General features: G+C 39.0%; 1 protein-coding gene across 7 annotated transcripts; it reads left to right on the forward strand.

Moving 5' to 3' along the window:
- The first annotated feature begins 851 nt into the window (after positions 1 to 851).
- ZNF207 (zinc finger protein 207) lies at positions 852 to 13,231 on the forward strand. Of its 7 annotated transcripts, none has more exons than XM_059828084.1 (12): positions 852 to 997; positions 2,642 to 2,768; positions 3,215 to 3,353; positions 3,971 to 4,141; positions 4,879 to 4,954; positions 5,448 to 5,495; positions 7,703 to 7,773; positions 8,919 to 9,079; positions 9,881 to 9,973; positions 11,170 to 11,412; positions 12,132 to 12,294; positions 12,483 to 13,231. In XM_059828084.1, the coding sequence occupies exons 1-12, from the start codon at positions 957 to 959 to the stop codon at positions 12,641 to 12,643; spliced, it is 1,494 nt and encodes a 497-aa protein (XP_059684067.1). In that variant the 5' UTR covers positions 852 to 956; the 3' UTR covers positions 12,644 to 13,231. The 7 variants fall into 7 exon arrangements, with proteins under 7 accessions (XP_059684067.1, XP_059684068.1, XP_059684071.1 ...); XM_059828085.1 differs by having other exon boundaries at positions 3,974 to 4,141; XM_059828088.1 differs by lacking the exon at positions 9,881 to 9,973.
- Positions 13,232 to 18,042: the final 4,811 nt, after the last annotated feature.

The raw sequence follows: 18,042 nt of genomic DNA on the forward strand, positions 1-18,042 counted from the left end.
TTGTGTAATTTACTGAAAAATGCAGTGTAGGTGCTGTAGTACAGGTAATCAAAATACAATCAAATACAGGTAATCAAAAGGGGTTCACTGATTTAATGGCAGGACCTGCTTAAGCCACGTTTGACAGGATTAGCCGTGCCGCCTGTTTAAAGAGCCTACTCTGCTTCTGAAATACTTGTTTTCTGTTAAAACAGCACATTTGTTAGCCCAGCCTCCTAACTAGCAGGCAGTTCTTGCAGACAAGCCCTGCGGGCCAAGGAGCAGCTCTCGCCCCCAGCCTGTGGCAGGGCCACTGCAAGAAGCCAACAGGTGTCCTGGGATCTCGGGAGCCGGGGGGCTAACACAGAAACACCACCCGACGGGATGTAACAGAGGGACCAGCCCCCAGCCTGACACAGGAGGCGAGGGTTCAACACGTTCCAGCGTTTTATCGTGTTCTCAGAGCGCCGTGCTCCACCCCGCCCCAAGGCCTCCCTGCCGCGAGCCAACCACAGGGACACAGGTAACCACCACCAGAACAGCATGCAGAGTGCCCTGTTTAAGAGATACCAGCTTCTTGCCCAATCTGATTTCGCAGGAAAAAACCAGTTTCTCATTGACATTAAACACGAAGACAAGAAACACAACCAGGCGCTCAGACAGCTCAGCGCACTCACAACATCCCCCCCAAACACGACCGGTGCCTGGAACAAAATGGCGGCCAGGCGCCACCGCGAGGCACCATGGGACAGCCCACGAGGCGGCGGGGACAGCCGGGAGCCTGTCACGTGGGCCGCCCCCTCCCGCCGTGTCGCGGTGCAGGCTGGGAGCTCGGAGGCGGTGGCGCCAGGGGGGACCGTGGCGGCCATTTTGTGTCTGCCTCGCTCGCCTCCGTGGAGAGGTTGGTGTGGGCGTTGCGGCTCAAGAGGGAAGAGCTCCGCTGTCTTCTTTCTGTGTAGGTCGGGGGCGCCGCTGCCATGGGCCGTAAGAAGAAGAAGCAGCTGAAGCCTTGGTGCTGGTATCCTTCTGTGTGGGGCCGGGCGGGTGTGGGGAGCGGGGTGGGGGAGGGGAGCGGCCTGGCCCGGTCGGGTCTCCTTCCCGTCCTATACCATTCTCCGCCTTGCTCCTGCGGTCCTGGGACGGGGCTCTTTCCTTCTCTCCACCTCTATTACGGTTTGGCCACGTGCTCGATCCTGTTCCATTTTTGTGCTCCTCAGTGTGGGGATGGGGCCTGGTCCGTGCCCTTCCTCTGCTTCTTCTCCGCGCCGCACCCCCCCCGCGGCCTAGTCCGCCCGCTCCCGCCTGCCTCGATTGAGGCCTCGGCCTCATGTCCGATCTGTAAAGCCAGGGCAGGCCGCAGCTTCTCCGGCCGGCTGTCCCTGGCGCTCCTGTGGCCAGGCCCGGCGGGATTGCTGAGATCGTGGGGAAAATGGAGAACGGTCTTTATCCCTCGGGGGGTAGTGCTGAGATCGTGGGGAAAATGGAGAACGGTCTTTATCCCTCGGGGGGTAGGATGTCAACGGAGGGAAACCCTGCTTCTGATAAATACAGTTAATCAAGAAGAAGTGGGGCAGATGTGGTTGAAAGAGACCATTTGAAAACTTCTTTTTTTTTTTGGGGGGGGGGCTTTTTAATTTGTAATTACTGCATCAAAGTCGCGTACAATTTTTCAGTATGCAGAAATAGAGGTGGATTTTTCTTCGATCACTCTTTCATAATCTACTTTTTGTTGGGGGGGGTGATTGCAGATTTACCTTTTCTCTAAAGTGTTTCTGTTCAGTCTAGAATTGTTTAATAAAGGAATTTACAAACTGCTCTGAGATCTTTTACCATTCTATGTTGGAAGGCATCTGTGCTTCTACTTTAGGTATTAATATATTTCAAGTTTTGGTGGAAGTGATGGACACATTGTGTTAACAGGGAGCAGCTAATAAATAACAAACGTGTATTTGTCTCTCTTAAGAAGATTTGTTTGGAGTATTTGCTGAAAGGCTAATGCTGATCCGCAGAAAGGAAATTGCAGTTTGCCTCCTCTGTCACGTAGATGTCCAGAATGATCTTCCCTTAAAATGTTTCTGTTTAAAACCAGAGAATTCTTTAATGACTGCAGCAAATTATGTGTTGTCATAAGAATTGATAGCTGGATGTTTGAAAAAGGAAAGGAATTTTTAACTAAAGCCTTTGTTCTCTTTTATAAATGTTAGCTACTGGTGGTTGTTATTAAATAGGCCCTTCTTCTAAGTATTTAGCATCACTTCTCTCTCGTGGATTTCAAGTCTATTTCTCCTTTAATGCTTTAGCAACTTTATTTTAATCTACACATATGCAGAGAAGGAATGAGTCCACTTAGAAACAGCTAGGACTTGAAAGGCATGTGTCAAAGAATATGGAATCAAATGATGATTCTGACTGCATGCACACACCTTGCCAGTTTTGTAGAGGGAGGAAGGAAGGAAGAGGGAAATGCTGGATGGTATAAGGGGGAGGTTTGGTTTCAGAGATCCATGAAATATTTGTCATGCTTTGAATGCTCAGAGATGCTTCCTATGCCTTTTTTTTTTTTTTTTTTTGCTTTAGGAAAAATCATAATGATGTTAATTAGCTTAGTGTTATATAGAAGGTCTCTTTCAAGATTAAATGTTTCCTTAACAGTCTTCAATAGGTATTGTAACAGGGATTTTGATGATGAAAAAATCCTTATACAACATCAAAAAGCAAAGCACTTTAAATGCCATATATGTCACAAGAAACTGTATACAGGACCTGGTTTAGCTATACATTGCATGCAGGTAAGAAGTTTTAGACTTACATAAGCTTTTTTAATCAGTATCTGAAATTGGAATTAATAGTAGCCATAAAAAGTTAGGGGTTTGCGGGCTTCCAGAGTGTTAAAAACTGATGAGAAAAAGACAGCAATGGTCTCTTTCCAGAACAGGAGTCCTGCTGTATCAGTGGTCATATGGAGAGTACGCAGTAGAGATCTCTGCCATCATTTTTGGGGTGTAGGAGGAGTGAAGGAATTGTACTGTCTTTATGTTCAGAATGCAAGTTTATATAAACTGGTTTTAGAAGCTAATAGTAGCTAACAGTGATTAGGAAGCCCATATCAAGAAAAGCTTGGCCAGAGAGATTCTTCCCATTAAGGATGTTCCTTTTGTATCTCAAAACTGGCTGAAGAACACGTAGAATATAACCTGAATTGTGTGTGGTCAGGAAGATTTTTTTTTTTCTTTAGGTACATAAAGAAACAATAGATGCTGTTCCAAACGCTATTCCTGGAAGAACGGACATTGAACTGGAAATCTATGGCATGGAGGGCATTCCAGAGAAAGATATGGAGGAGCGGAGGAGATTACTTGAACAAAAAACTCAGGGTAAAGTGTAATCTAGCTAGTTATCTGTTACTGCCCTAGTCTGTTTCTTACTGATACTAAGCTCTGTGGTACAGGTCTCCCTTCTCAGAAGAGTAAGGGTTGGGTTTAATGCATTCTCTAACTGCAGCTCTAGACGTTTGCCAGTCATGTAGAAGAATGAGAGATATTTTTTTTCTGTTCAGAAATAGCTGCATGCCAGTGCAGCTGTAACAATTACCTAATGAATATGGGGATGGTGATTTTATTTTTGAGGGTAAGGGGAGAAAAGGCCAGGGGTGATACAAGCCTGATGATGCCCAAATACTTAGATTTCTTTGCTGTTTAAGTATACATTTGTTTGAACTGCTTTGGCTTATTCTGGACAGCATGAGACTGACATGAAGGAAGACCTCCATTTATGTTGAGGGTCATTCCAGTGTGAGTCACTTTCCTTCCCTTTATTATTTGTACGTAGTTAGGCTTATATAGTTTTTCTTCTTTGTAATTGTGTGAATTTTTGAACATGCTGATAAGATTTGAATTCTATTATTTTCATTCCAGCTAGAATACCCCAGATAAAATGAATTTCACAGAATATAGTTTGCCTTCAGTCTGACCATATGCATTGTACTCTTTAGCAGAGAGCCAGAAAAAGAAACAACAGGATGATTCTGATGAATATGAAGATGATGAATCTGCGGCTTCAACTTCATTTCAACCCCAGCAAGTTCAGCCACAGCAGGGGTACATTCCCCCAATGGCACAACCAGGTTTGCCTCCTGTGCCAGGTGCACCAGGGATGCCTCCAGGTAAGATGGTGTTTTAAGCTAGTAACTGAAAAGCTGAGTAGAAATACAAATTGCTGCTTGTATGCTAGAATAATAATCTGCCTTTTCTGGTATGTTAGAGAGGGTGTTAGAGGTCACAGAATAGTTTTGTGAGGTGCACATAAGCAGTTTCTTCATGTGGGTTTTTTTTTTTTTTTCCCTTCTTCCATTCTGTGTGTGAGCACACATCTTCCTTTGTGAAGTAGATTAAGATACCTAATGCTTGCATGTAGATGGAAGGAGTGTTAATAGGGTGGTAAAACAGATTAGTACTTTAAACATAAGTCTACCAGTGATGTTTGTTTGTGGTATTTTGTAGCAAGATTTTGGACACAGGGCAGAAAGGCTGCCATGTATCTAGAGACTGCTAACATAGAACAGGCAGTTTATACACGGGCCACAAATATATTGAGGAAGGAATTTTGATCAATGACACTGAGTGAAGACTGGTCTCTACGCATTATATTTTCTGTAACGATAAGGCATGTTCTTTGGCGACTACTAAGAAAATGTACATAGTCTTGCAGGACTGAGAACAATGAATCTAAGCCAGATTTGCAGATAGTCTTTTATTTTGCGTTGTTTGTAAGTAGTGTTGTTTCAAAAAACCAATCTTTTAGAGCTTCCTGTAAAGCATTTATCCAGACTAAATTTATTAGATGAGATTTGTTAGCAATTGTACGTTGTCGGAGTCGCTTAAAACTTATTTTTCTTTTAAGGTATACCACCGTTAATGGCAGGTGTTCCACCTATGATGCCTGGAATGCCTCCAGTTATGCCTGGAATGCCACCTGGGTAAGTAGCAAGAAAGACTTAATATTACATGTTCATGCTGTGCATTTTAAACTGTCACAGAAAAAGTAAAGCTAATTAGAAAAATGTACATAGGAACCTGTGAACTCTGTAACCTTAATATTAAGACTAACAAAAGAACTGAATGACTGTAAACCAACATTAAAAATATGGCCAAACTATGAGTTTATCTATAAAGTATGTTGCCTTTCTCCTAACTTTATTGAGTAGTAGTATAATAATTTGAAGTTTTGTTGTGTTGGTTTACAGCCTTCTGCGAACCAGTGTTCCTTTGTGTATTGCACATATGTTGTGCATCTGTTATCAGTCATCAACCTAACAGAAAAAAAATACTGGATAGTTCAAATTTTTCTTGTATTTTGGGCAAAAATAAGATGTTGGTTTTTATGTTTGTTTGGGGTTGACACCGTACCCTGTCACAATGTGTTTGGAAAAATCACAGTTAGATTTTTGATTTTGTCATAAATTTTCACAGATTACATCAACAGAGAAAATACATGCAGTCATTTTGTGGTGGAAACATGTAAGCATCTCATTAATGTAATTCTAGGTACATTCATTATGCCATTTTATGTCATGTTTTTGATAAGCCTGAAATTGTCTTACTGAAAACCTCTGAATATTGCCTAAGAATTTGGGGGAAATGTCTTGTTAGGTTTTGTTGTTGTATAATATCTGATATTTTTATGCTTTATCTAAATGAATATTAACAAAACTATATATTACGAGAAATGCATTGTACAAAATATTAATGAAATAGACCCTTAGGGACTTACATAACCTCTCTTGAACCAGAGTACAGCTCCATGTGCTTGATACTTTACACTGTATGACATACTTTGCTTCTAAGTTTTAAAGTTCACCGAGGTGAAAGATTGTTCTCTTGTGAGACACTAATGTTGTTTTAACAGTCTGAATTTAAAATCCAGGTCATAGTTGAACATCTTGTGGATGCTCATCATGACTGTAGCTTTTCTGGGTGGAAACTGAACAGAATTTTATCAGGCTTGGGGGTGCTTACTCCTCCTTAAACTCTTTGTTAACTTCAGGTGAATGTAATGTCATCTAGTAAAAGATGCAGAATCATTCACTGCGCTTCCGTTTGGGGAAATTTTGGGGAGGGAGGTGGTGTTAGATTATGTTTTTACCTAGTTTAATCTAAAATGTTGCTTACTTCTAAACCTGATGATCTTTTGTTTAAAAATGAGCAAAGAAGAATTAGGACCTAGGAAGCAACTTTGTTTTTAGTGTGACACTAGTTCTGTCACTATCCTTGCAGTTTCTCAGGAAGCCGTATTTCTGGTGGCAGCAGGCAGCAAGCATCCAGCACTTTTTTTTTGTCTAACAGTTGTCAAAATGAGTGGCAAGACTGACTTTGCCTTCTCCAACCATTAACCCAAAAAAGGGGCGATGGTACTATTCTCCCAGTCATTACTGCTTCTGCACTGATTGTTCCTTTTGTAGCAGTGTAGACAAGTTGAGAATAAAAAAGACTGGGTAGCAATGTGCTTTACAGAATGAATACTCCTCTGTTTATGATGATTTGTTTTGATTTTGAAACAGCAACGGTGAAGGTTTCTTGACTTTCTCATACAAATAGAAACTGCTTCTTAGTGGGGTTTTGGTGTGCACTTGGCTGCTCCCTATCTGCTTATCTTGCTAACTAAAGTAATATGCATTCCTTTATTTTGTTTCCCTAATCCAGCTTCGAATGTCTGGAAAAATTTTAAGCAAATTTAAGCTACACTTCGTTTGTTTCCTGTGAAGAAATCATATATATTCATCTATGGCTTCCTACTTTAAAAACACTTACTGTGGTAGACAACTTATTTTTTATGGAGTTGTAGCCCTGTGCAGGAGGAATTTGCTTATATTAAGGGTTGTATGTATAATTTAGATGGGAAACATGTATTAATTTCTAGTGTGGTTTAGCAGATAAGAATAAAAGGAGTCATTTAGATGCCACCTTTCTGTTAGAAAATACAGACAAATTTTTTTCTTCAGTTATCAGTAGCAAGGAAAAATAAAAACCAAACCTGTTTTTAATATGAAGGAAAAATATGCCATAATAAGGACTTAGCATTTAAAAAAATTAAAATCCCACTTTTCTACCCTTAGCATAGGGAATATTTAATGTAATTGCAACTCCAGAAGCTTTCTTATCCTGTGGTCTCTGCTTTGCTTTTGTCAGTATTTTGTGGATAGTCTTACAGATTTGGTTTGTCTGCAATTCACTAGAGGAAGGAGAGTATGTTAAAATAGTATGAGGGTGCTATAACCACAGACAGACTTGTGGTGTCAGAAAGGAGTAATAGCAGATGTACAGCGATTTTAGTGTGACTGGAGTTAGCTGGTTTTCCTACTTTAAAATTTTCTGAGTGTACTAAGATCAGGTTCTTGGAACACTCTGCTGAAACTAATAGCCTGAAATAGATTTCAAGAGAGACACCAGTTCTGAAAATCTGATAATCGTGGAGGTGAAAGCTTGAGGAATTAAAATTCAAATAAAAAGTGTTTTGGGGTTTTCTTGTTTTGGTGGTATTTTTGGTTTTGGTGGGTTTTTTTTGTGGAAAAATATTTCTAACTGTGGAGTCAGCTGGTTTTGAATTGCCTCTGTTGAGAGCTTCTTGAAATTATTTACCATAATTTTTTATCTAATACAGGTATGTGCCAATTGCCTTAAGAATTTATCATGAGGGTTCATACCAGTGCTCATTTTCTGTTTAATAGGATGATGCCGATGGGTGGAATGATGCCTCCTGGGCCAGGAATACCACCTCTTATGCCTGGTATGCCACCAGGTAGGTCAGGGCTGTCGAACTTATACTATGGTGAGAGCTAAATTATATTTATTTATTTCCACTGAGTTTTAGGATTTATATAAAGAATATACAGACTTATGCCACCACCTTGGTGTGGATTGATTGCCACAGAAGCCACCCTTGTGCACAGGTGAAGGGGTTGATTTATGGCTTTTGAGTATAAGTGATTATTTGTGTTCGCTACCATTGTAAAGGTAAAAAATACAGTTTTCTCTTCCTATTGTACTTTCTCTGGCTTTTGGGTTGCCTAGTCTAGCTTCGTCCTTTTTTTTTTTAGTGTCTGTGGCTGCAGCTGGAAGATCGTAATAATTGAAAATGTTGTGGGAAATGAGAAATACCCAAGTAATGAACCTGCTGTTTGAAGAAACTAACTGGAATTTTGGTCTCTTGCCATAGCTAGAAGAGATGTTTCTCGAGCTTGTGCAGCTCGTAAGGAGCTTTAAGTTTTGAGGGTGTTCCACCTGACCAGCAGCTATGCTGCAATGACGTGAGATTTGCTGGTTTTCCCGCATTTCTCACTGGAGGAGGAGGCAAGCCACTAGGACAGTTACAGCCTAGTTCTGCTGCACAGTAATATGATGCAACCCATGTGAGCTGTTGTCCGTCTCTGAACCTCTCCTAGAGCCCCGCACATACACAGTGCATGTTATGGTGATAGGCTACAAAACGTAGCCTTGTGTCACTGTTCCGCTGTGCTGAAGACCCGCAGCAAAGCTTATCTATGTGTTGGTCAAAGCTCTGATATCGTTCATAGTGGCTGCATCTTTTGGATTTTTTAACAGTCTTATCCATGCACTTGGCAGCTTAGGCGCAGTGTGTTGGAAAGAGTTACTGCATTAATTGCAGTGATTTACTGAGAGCATAAACTTCTTCATCGTTGAAGTTCTAGTAGAAAACACAACTTTTCAGTATTGCTCTGAAGTGTTTGAGGTTACTGCCTATGCATGGATATTTATTGGTGGCTGCTGGCATTACCCTTTGTCATGTAGTATTTTACTACTGCCTTAAAAATACATCTCTCTCGGGGGAGACTTTGTTCTAAGGAACACTGTGAACAGAATCCTCTAAAGGAGTATTCTTACTTCCTTCAGCCAGATTTGTTACCGATTCTTTTTTGTTTGTAGGTATGCCACCGCCTGTTGGCCCTCGTCCTGGCATGCCTCCAATGACGCAAGCACAGCCTGTTACAGCACCGGGCATTCTTAACAGACCTCCAGCTCCTGCTGCATCGGCACCTACCCCCCAGCCTCCAGTTACTAAACCACTTTTCCCAAGTGCGGGGCAGGTAAGGTATCTCACAACCTGGAATCTATGGTTACATTTTTCAAATTGCCACTTTGTCAATGGTGTATATTATTGAGGAGGCCCAAGAAAAGACTGGTTAAGTTTCTTGCTTGTGTTGATTCTCAAGCTTAATTCAGCGTAGTGCTTGAATGAATTTTAAGATTCTTGTATTTGTCTTATAACAGCCATGAAACCAGACAGAAGTTCTCTAAGCACGTGGGGAAGAAAGGAGTAGGCAAAACACTTCTTTCTTTAATCCCTTTAGTTTGTCATTTATAAGGGTGCTTTGGGTGGGTGAAGGGATGTGTTAGTCAGTAGATTCCATAGAACTTTACCTAAAATTTCCAGAGTGTAAATCTTGACATGACTTGTTCTCTCCTGTTCTTTTCATAATGGGCTCTCTACCAATAGATGGACTAATTTATTCTGTAGTCTTGTTAAACTGATTAAACATTGCCTGAATTAGGAGGTTTTTTACTTTAAAAAGTTTAGGAGCAAGTTAGGATAGTAAAAATTTCTTTAAATGTTATGGGGAGGGAAGTGGGGAATTGATAGTGGCTTGTGACCTCTACCCTTTGCACTCATTGTGTGTAAGTCCTGAAGTTTTTACTTGCTTTCAAGTATGTTGCAGAAACCGTCATAGTGTACTATTTGCATATTGGACTTCTGCAGGGAAGATACTTGTTTACAAAAGCACAGTCCTTTCATAAGAAAGGACTTAGCATAAGAAATCCTTTCATCTGGATACTTTCCGCCCATTTGTTTGGAGACTTTTCACTGTTTCCTTTCTTTTATGCTACAGATGGGGACACCTGTCACAAGCTCAAGTACAGCTTCCTCCAATTCAGAAAGTCTGTCAGCATCTTCTAACGCTCTGTTTCCTAGCACAGCACAAGTACGCAGGAAGTCACAGTTAAAAACAAATTGCTTTGCAACTTAACCCTTTGGACCGTTCTGTAAAATCTAAAATTGACTAAACATCTTCAGATAATTTGTTACATTCCTGATTATGTTTAGCTGGTAAAACTGCAGAGTCCTTGATTGTGAGTTGCATCTTACTATAAATAAGCATGTCAAAGTGCCCAATTTTTCTTAGTGCGGAAGAATGAAATGTTACATCCTGGTTCTAAAGGGTTAAAAAAGCATGAAAGCAGTTAAATGCATTTTAGTGGGCAGTGGTTAGCTTGATGCATGGTGAAGGCTTTTTAGTTTATGTTGTTTAATATGGTACATCATAATGTAGGGAATTTTGTAATTTGCATTTGTGTGCAAAAAAAATTGAAATATTTTGATTGGAAAGTTCAGATAATTGTAAATGTACAGTGACTAGAAACAAAAGCATTCTCTCATAACTAAAGCTTGCTTTGGAGATTGCTGCGTCCTCAGAGAAAGCCTGGTAAAGCAAACCTTTCTTGTTTAATGGTTTTAATTTAAAAAAGTAGGAAAGATGGGATGCTGGAATCTGTAGTGGACCTCATATCTGCCTTCAGTTGACTATTCATTCACAAGCAAGGTTAAAGATCTATAGAGAGACTGTACTTTGTGAAAATATTGCCGTATTTTTATAGAGAGAACGCTTAAAACAAAAACCCTGATACAATAGAGCTTTCTTAAATGTTTAATTAAAACATTTCTTAAATGCCTGATTTTAATGAATACTAACACTTTGAGCTGTACTCTAAACTAATGGTTGCTAAAGTATGCTAATTTAGTGAGAGATCAATGGATTTATACTTACAGGCTCTTAATAAAATAGTGATTCAGGAAAGATTTAGACATTTACCAAACTCAGTATTAGAGAAAAAAATTTTTATAGTGGGGTTTTTTTTTGTTGTTGTTCCTTTTTTCTAGTTGTGGCTTTTGACCTGCAAATTTTAGACTTTCCAATGTGTGTGTGTGTATATGTGTATATACTGGGTTTTATTTTGTCTTGTTTTCAGTTGCTCTAGTATGCGATAAGGCTGAACTTTACTTTTGTCAAGCTTGTTTTAATTATGTATTTCACTGGAAGGTTTCAGAGGTCTAACAGACATCATTTAAGTTTTCTTATGCTTTGAGAAATAAATATTGATCTATCTCTGTGTTTCACAGGCTGCAGCAGCTGTTCCAGGTCCAGTTGGTACTGATTTCAAACCTTTGAATTCTACACCTGCAACAACAACAGAACCCCCAAAACCTACATTCCCTGCTTACACACAGTCTACAGCCTCAACCACTAGCACGACAAACAGTACTGCAGCTAAACCAGCAACATCTATAACAAGTAAGCCTGCTACCCTCACAACAACCAGTGCAACCAGTAAGTTGATCCATCCAGATGAGGATATATCACTGGTAAGTTAAAATATTTTCATTGTCTTAGTGTAAAACGCAATTTATGCTGGTATGGCTGATTAAATAGAATTTCTTCTGCATTATGTGTGTTTTAATAACGGTGAGAGTGCAAACTGTGCAGAATTAATTCAACAGAACCACGCATCGAGAAAAATTCTGAAGTTGCAAAATGATAACTGGCATATTGTAATGATCCTGCTGCAGATCTAAGCTTTATTTTTGTTGGTGGTAGGAGATTACTCAACCCAAAATATAATTTGGACTTCTGCATATGAATTAAGCTTGAAGTCAGATAGATATGGCTAATGAGTGTAGGACAAAAGACTTAACAGTTTGAAGTGGTCTTGGTGCTATTACAGCAGTCAGAAATAGGGAATTTACAGATCCAACAAATGAACCTTAATTTCAGTTCAGATATCTTTAGATTTGTGTTTGGCTTTTTTGTCTCAACTTGTTATGAGGAAAAGGCTTTCTTCAGCTGAGGAGAATTTGTGTTGTGTGCAAAATGCTTAGATTGGCCAGTGTTAATACAGTAACTTTGAAGGAAGGGGGGAAAAATCCAAATGCTACTGTGTAATGTTACTAGTAGCAATCTTTGAACTTGTAAGGTAGTTGAAATAGTTTGGTACCTGTAATCTACTTTGTTACACTTTTATTTACTTCGCTTTTGGTGGGTTTTAGCCTTACAATGTGTTATGGTTGTCTGTTCTTGGTTTTAGGAAGAGAGAAGGGCACAGTTGCCTAAATATCAGCGGAATCTTCCTCGACCAGGACAAGCTTCCTTGGGTAATCCACCAGTTGGACCAATTGGAGGTATGATGCCACCGCAACCAGGAATTCCTCCACAACAACAAGGAATGAGACCTCCCATGCCACCTCATGGTAATCATAAGTTTCCTAACTTTTTCTTGGAAATATTTGTCTTTTATAAACTTTTTTAAAACTTGAAGCGGCATGTATTGGCTGGGGGGGGGTGGGGTGTGAAGCTTTTCACAAAATGCAACTTCTGCCCATTATTTTGGGGAAAAAAAAAAAAAAAATTCTTTGCATCTTAAATGTTCTGTTCATAGGTCAGTATGGTGCTCATCACCAGGGCATGCCAGGGTATCTTCCTGGAGCGATGCCTCCATACGGTCAGGGACCTCCGATGGTGCCCCCTTACCAAAGTGGACCTCCTCGACCTCCAATGGGAATGAGACCTCCTGTAATGTCGCAAGGTGGCCGCTACTGATGCTCCTACACACGCTCTAATAGGTTTGGAGATTAAACCTTTTCTCATCTTGTGCTGTTAATATAGCCAAGCTTCCGTCAATTAAGGCTTCATTGTGACTTTAAAAAAATAAGTATCTTCCCACATGCAAGGAGCTATTGGACATTCTTATTTTACACGGGAAAAATTATTTGGAATAATAACAGGAACTTTTCCTGATGTTGCAATTTATACTGTATGGCTTCTTTTTCATGTTTCATCTAGGTTTTTAGAAGTGAAGTATAGTAAATATGGTTCGTTAAATTGTGAAGGCGCTGGAATTACATGAACATACCACCTTAAAGGCAAGTTCTGTAACATTATGTTGCTATTTGTGAAATGATGCCTTCACAGCACTTCAAGTGCTGTTGGACTTCATGTCCCCAACATAGTTTGGTGAGGGCTGTAACTGTTCCCAACTACTTGTACATTTAAGTCTGAACTTGTAACAATATTTAATGTATTTAGAGTTCCTCCTGTTTCAGGGTTTAAGTAAACTGACCCACTAAGGTCGTGTGACTTTTCTGTACTGTTATAAACTTCATTGTAATAAAAGAAGAGAAAAATTTATATGCCTTTTTATTCATGACCAGCTGTGGACAACTGCCTGAAAGGTTTGTACAGATGCATGCCATGGTAGCTATTGGTGTAATGAACACAATTATTGGTGCTGTTTTGATAAAATCTGAATTCCTTGTTCTAAAATTAAGTCACTCCTTAGCTGCACGTCTGAGTAGACAAAGACCTGTACACTTATTAACTGACTCCTCAAAAATGAGGCTGCAGGAGGCACATCTTAACTCTTGGTTGTAATTTCTCTTAATGCATATGTTTCTTTATTTGTGCTTTCTTGTCCTCAATAAATTTTAAATGATTTCTAGTCCTGGCACTTACTTGTAGGATGTAAAAATGATTGCTCTAAGAGGCATCCTAGTGCCAAATGTGTCCTGTTAGTTCATTCTTTGACTGACTCTTTTTAGTTTGCAAATGCATATGAATTTTAGGAGTCTTTTAGATGAAGATTTCTAGAAGCTTAGGTGCATGTCACATGGGTGAGTGACTTCCAGTTGATGTTGTATTGAAGTTGACCTGCAAAAGAGAAAAAGTAGCTTGACCTTTGTGTATAAAAGAGACAAGCGGGGAAAGAGTAATGTGTTACATGCTGTATTTTTACTTTAAATGTTCAGAATTTCAGATCCTAACAGAGTCTAAAAGATGAACCATCTGTTGTGTGCTGTGGTCAGATGTTAGCTGAGTTTCTTGAGCCATTTAATGGAAGTGTCTAGAGTAAGAGAGCTTTTTCTCAGTTCTCCTAATTACAGTTGTCAGAGAGGTCTTCCCCATATGAATAGTAATTTATCTGTTTTATTATAAGAGTGGAATGATACATTACTGTCAAGGTTGTAATTCTCTGAATATCTAACATCACTGTGTTAGTGTGCTATATTTCTAATGAGAATGAAAATGTAGAGGGAGACTTTTTGGAGGGAAGGGAAGTCAGAACTTCCCTGGTCTCTTCACAACAGGGGAAAAAAGGAGTGGTGAATTTTTCATTTGCAGGTCAACTTTAAATACATGTTCCAGCCTCAAGCCTTATCTGTGCAATCTAATTTATGGGGATATCTCTTCTTTTAGGGTAGGTTAGAGAGATTATCAGCATTTTTGTGTCAGTTTATGTTCCATAGATGGTTTTTGTAGATGGAGGTTTTTTCACTTAATTATAATACTGAGCATTTTGGCTCTTTTTCTTGAAAGTCTTGGGGGTTTTTAGCTGCACTTAATGTGACTTTATTCTGTACTGTCTCCTAATAGTCCAGAAATACAGTACAGCTAAAATACTACATTGTCTCTCAGCTTCAAACTTGGGGTCATGGAATGGCTCATAAAAGCACTAGAGCATCCAGTACACTCTAATTACAGCTGAATGGCCTTAGTTTAACCATTAAGAATTACCAGGCACTTCTTCTGAAGTGTTTAGCAGTTTTAAGACCATAACTCCAAGCCTCTGTTGAGAAGCAGTTCTCTCTGATCACTGGTATCTGCTGGTCACCTGTTAGACATCCAGTATTTGGCTTGCAAATGTGCTGAGTGGTCCTTGATGTCAGATCTTTTGTTAGCTCTTCATCTTGCTTTATACATAAGTCTAACATAAAACTGTTTTGCTTAGGCAATGCTTTTATACTCTGGTTTTCTTCTGTTTTTCTTTATCTAATAAGGATAATTACAGAACACTGGAGAGATTTTTACAGTGTCTTACATTCATCCTTTTTGTAATACTACACAAAATTCATACCTTATAAATTGATCGTAACTTGTGCTTTTGAAACTATAGAACTTCTTGCTTTTTCTGAAGATCTTATTGCTGCTGTAAGGATGCTTTGCCCTCCTGCCCCTAGTAAAGTAAATACCTTCTCCCTTCGGTGTCTTTCTGTAACTCATTGGTATGTTGTTTTCAGACCCCTGCTTTTCCTGGGATAAATACTTGAAAACCTTACTGCATGTACTGTTAACTCAGCATATTCTGCAAGTTGTTTAATTAAGAGTTTTCCTCTTTTGAATAGTGAATGTATCATTGTTCTGGTAATAGTACTGTTTTGTAGGTAATACTACATAGGCTTATAGCTTGGACACATTTTAAGATTGAACTTTCCTTAGTAGTGATGTTATGATAATCCCTCAACTAAGTACTGCCACGTATTATTCATAATGGTACTCTAGTAATCTTCAGCAAGCAGGTGAACAATTTTTCCATGATTTTTCACATGGATACTTCCTTTCCTGCTCCTGTCATTTCTGTGCTATGAGAGCTGTGATGTGGCTACCTTTAGTTACTCTTGTGTCTCTTGTGTGTACTCTTCTGTAAACAGGCGGGTATTTCAGTGCATATGTTGTCTCTTGGTCCCTGCCTTCATTTCTTTGGATACTGCTTCTTAATGTTCAGAGAGTTGGATTTATGGTGCATTTTCCCAAAAAGAGGAAAACTACTTTGAATGTAGTAATTGCTTGTATAAAGACTAAGGCTTGGTTTACAGTACTGAATTTAATCAACATAGTTGTGCCAGCAAAATCCCTAATGTAACACAGCCATGCAGGCAGTTTTTTGCTTTAGTTAATCTCTCCCTTGAAAGAGATTGCGGAAGCTTTTATGATTACAGGAAAGCATATCTCTTTTATATCTGTTGCAGGACTCTAGTGATAAAATTACATAGGCAGAAGCTTTGTTTTTCAGTTGTTGCCTAAATTTGCCATGGCATATCTTACAGTTTAAAACTTGCAAGTGGATTTTGGTCAGTCTTTAAATTGGAATATAATGCAAATGTTGAATACAAAAAAACAGGCTGCAAGAAAATGTTCAGACACAGGTGGGAAAAAATGTTTAGCAAAATACTTAGAATTTATGGCATCTAGGACTTGTTTAAAAGGTTCCAAATTATTTTATGCATGGTCTTAATATGATTACGAGAGGCTGATCTCATATCTACTGGTTTTTAGAGCAAAAAGGGTGAGGCTGGCATGAAAGAATCTTGGAAAAGCCTGGGCTAGTTTTTCACAAGTCTTGATGTGACTGTTTTGTACTGCCTTTAGAATATCTTTCTGCCTTTGGCAAAGGTTGCTTTAAATAAAATCCTGAAAATTTAGCTGGCTTATGCGGACTAAAAATTTCTTCTTCTGGAACTTCTGGATTTCTTTTTTTTTCTTCCACAGATGAGATTTTTAGGTGCTGATAATAAATTTGAGGCTGGGATGTATATCTAATAATTTCAGTGGATAACTATTCCTCGCTCTGTGCATGCATGGGAGAATATAAACAAGCTTCTAGAAACACATTCAGCTGCATCTGCCTTCTATGGTTTCTGCAATTATTTTAGTGTATGGAGCTCTTGAACAGTACTTACCTAGAACTGTATAACTTACTTAAAACTTGGATAAGATTGAATGGAATATATAACCTGCAGTTATTTTATAGGAATCAAAGAATTCTACATACAAGATAAAAAAGAAAATATCAAGATTACTTCAGTTTTATAAACAGCAAGAAGGGCATTATGACTCTTCAGTTAAATTGAGACTCTCATATACCAGTCCATGAGCTGGGGCTGCAATTTAAAATGGTAACTAATGACACTTAAAAATAATAGTAAATGTCTTAATAATTGTACTGGTCTAGCTTCTACATAAATACTAAGGTGAGGGTGAACATTTTCAGTGGCTGATGGAATCTTTAACTCTACTTTTTGAGAACTAGTACAGTAAATGCCATCAGTTATGGGAAAAATGCCCCAAGACAATTGACTTATGTTCCATTGATCAAGATACAAAGCAAAACAAACTGTCCAATTCAGAAATAGCTACCAACTGTAAAAAGTTTTGTTTGGGCCTAACAAAATAGGGGCAATAGCAGTCATTTTCTTTTGTTTGCTTGATCACTGGAATTTTGTTAACTTTGAATGCATGTCTTTCACTTAATTGGGTCATGTTTTTTCTAAAATTTAAATTTTTCTTCTTCCTATAGCCCTGCCATAGGACAGGCTGAGGCAGAGTCTCAGTGTTGCCCTGTTCAGTCTGAGGCAAGTGGGATTTATTTTATTCATTCTGGGGGCTTTCACAGCTTTATGGCTGTTGGATATTTATGTCCCCAAACTTGCAGCAAGTTTGGTGAAGGCCCCTAAATTTATTTTAATTTAGGTTTTTTATTATCTTTTGGTAGATGGGCTCTATATTAATATTTATCTTTTTATTATCGTTGTGTTTTTAAGAGTCTTAGGGGGAGGGAACATGTTTTAAGATGTTTGGGTACCTTTTCTCTTAATGGAATGCATTTCTCTCAAGGCTGCTCAGGTAGTCCTTCAGCCACACTGCCCCCTTTCCCCCCCCCTGCATTGCATTTGTGCTGTATTTGTTTTTGGTTTTGGTAATGTGACTTTGTGTGGTCTCTGAGCTAGTGGCATGTAAATATCGGTTACTAATGTTAACTCTTCTGGGGAGATGTATCTATTGAAGTGCTTAGAATATTGAGGTTTTAACTAGTAAGTGACATTTACAGTCACAAAATTGTGTAGCCTAAATTATAGAATGCAGTTTCCTTGGAGGAGGTTAAGATGTTAATACTGCTGCATATGTGAGCTGCACCACAACAAATATTAATGTAGAGCCCTATGAAAAAATAGAGATTCAAGTTGGTAAAGTAGAATAGAAGAATGAGAAATCAAAGCTGTAGATTTCTCAGTTTGTCAGTTTCAGGAAAAACCTTTTCCCCAGTCTCTCAGATACACCAAACTTGACAAAACTTTGTCTATTGCAACAATACTGAAAGTCATAGCGCTTTTTTTGAAACCTTGTAGAATTATGTTGCATATTCAAAATTTGCTTAGGTATATGGT

The sequence above is a fragment of the Gavia stellata genome, chromosome 22 (genome assembly GCF_030936135.1).
Source record: "Gavia stellata isolate bGavSte3 chromosome 22, bGavSte3.hap2, whole genome shotgun sequence".
Lineage (NCBI taxonomy): Eukaryota > Metazoa > Chordata > Aves > Gaviiformes > Gaviidae > Gavia > Gavia stellata.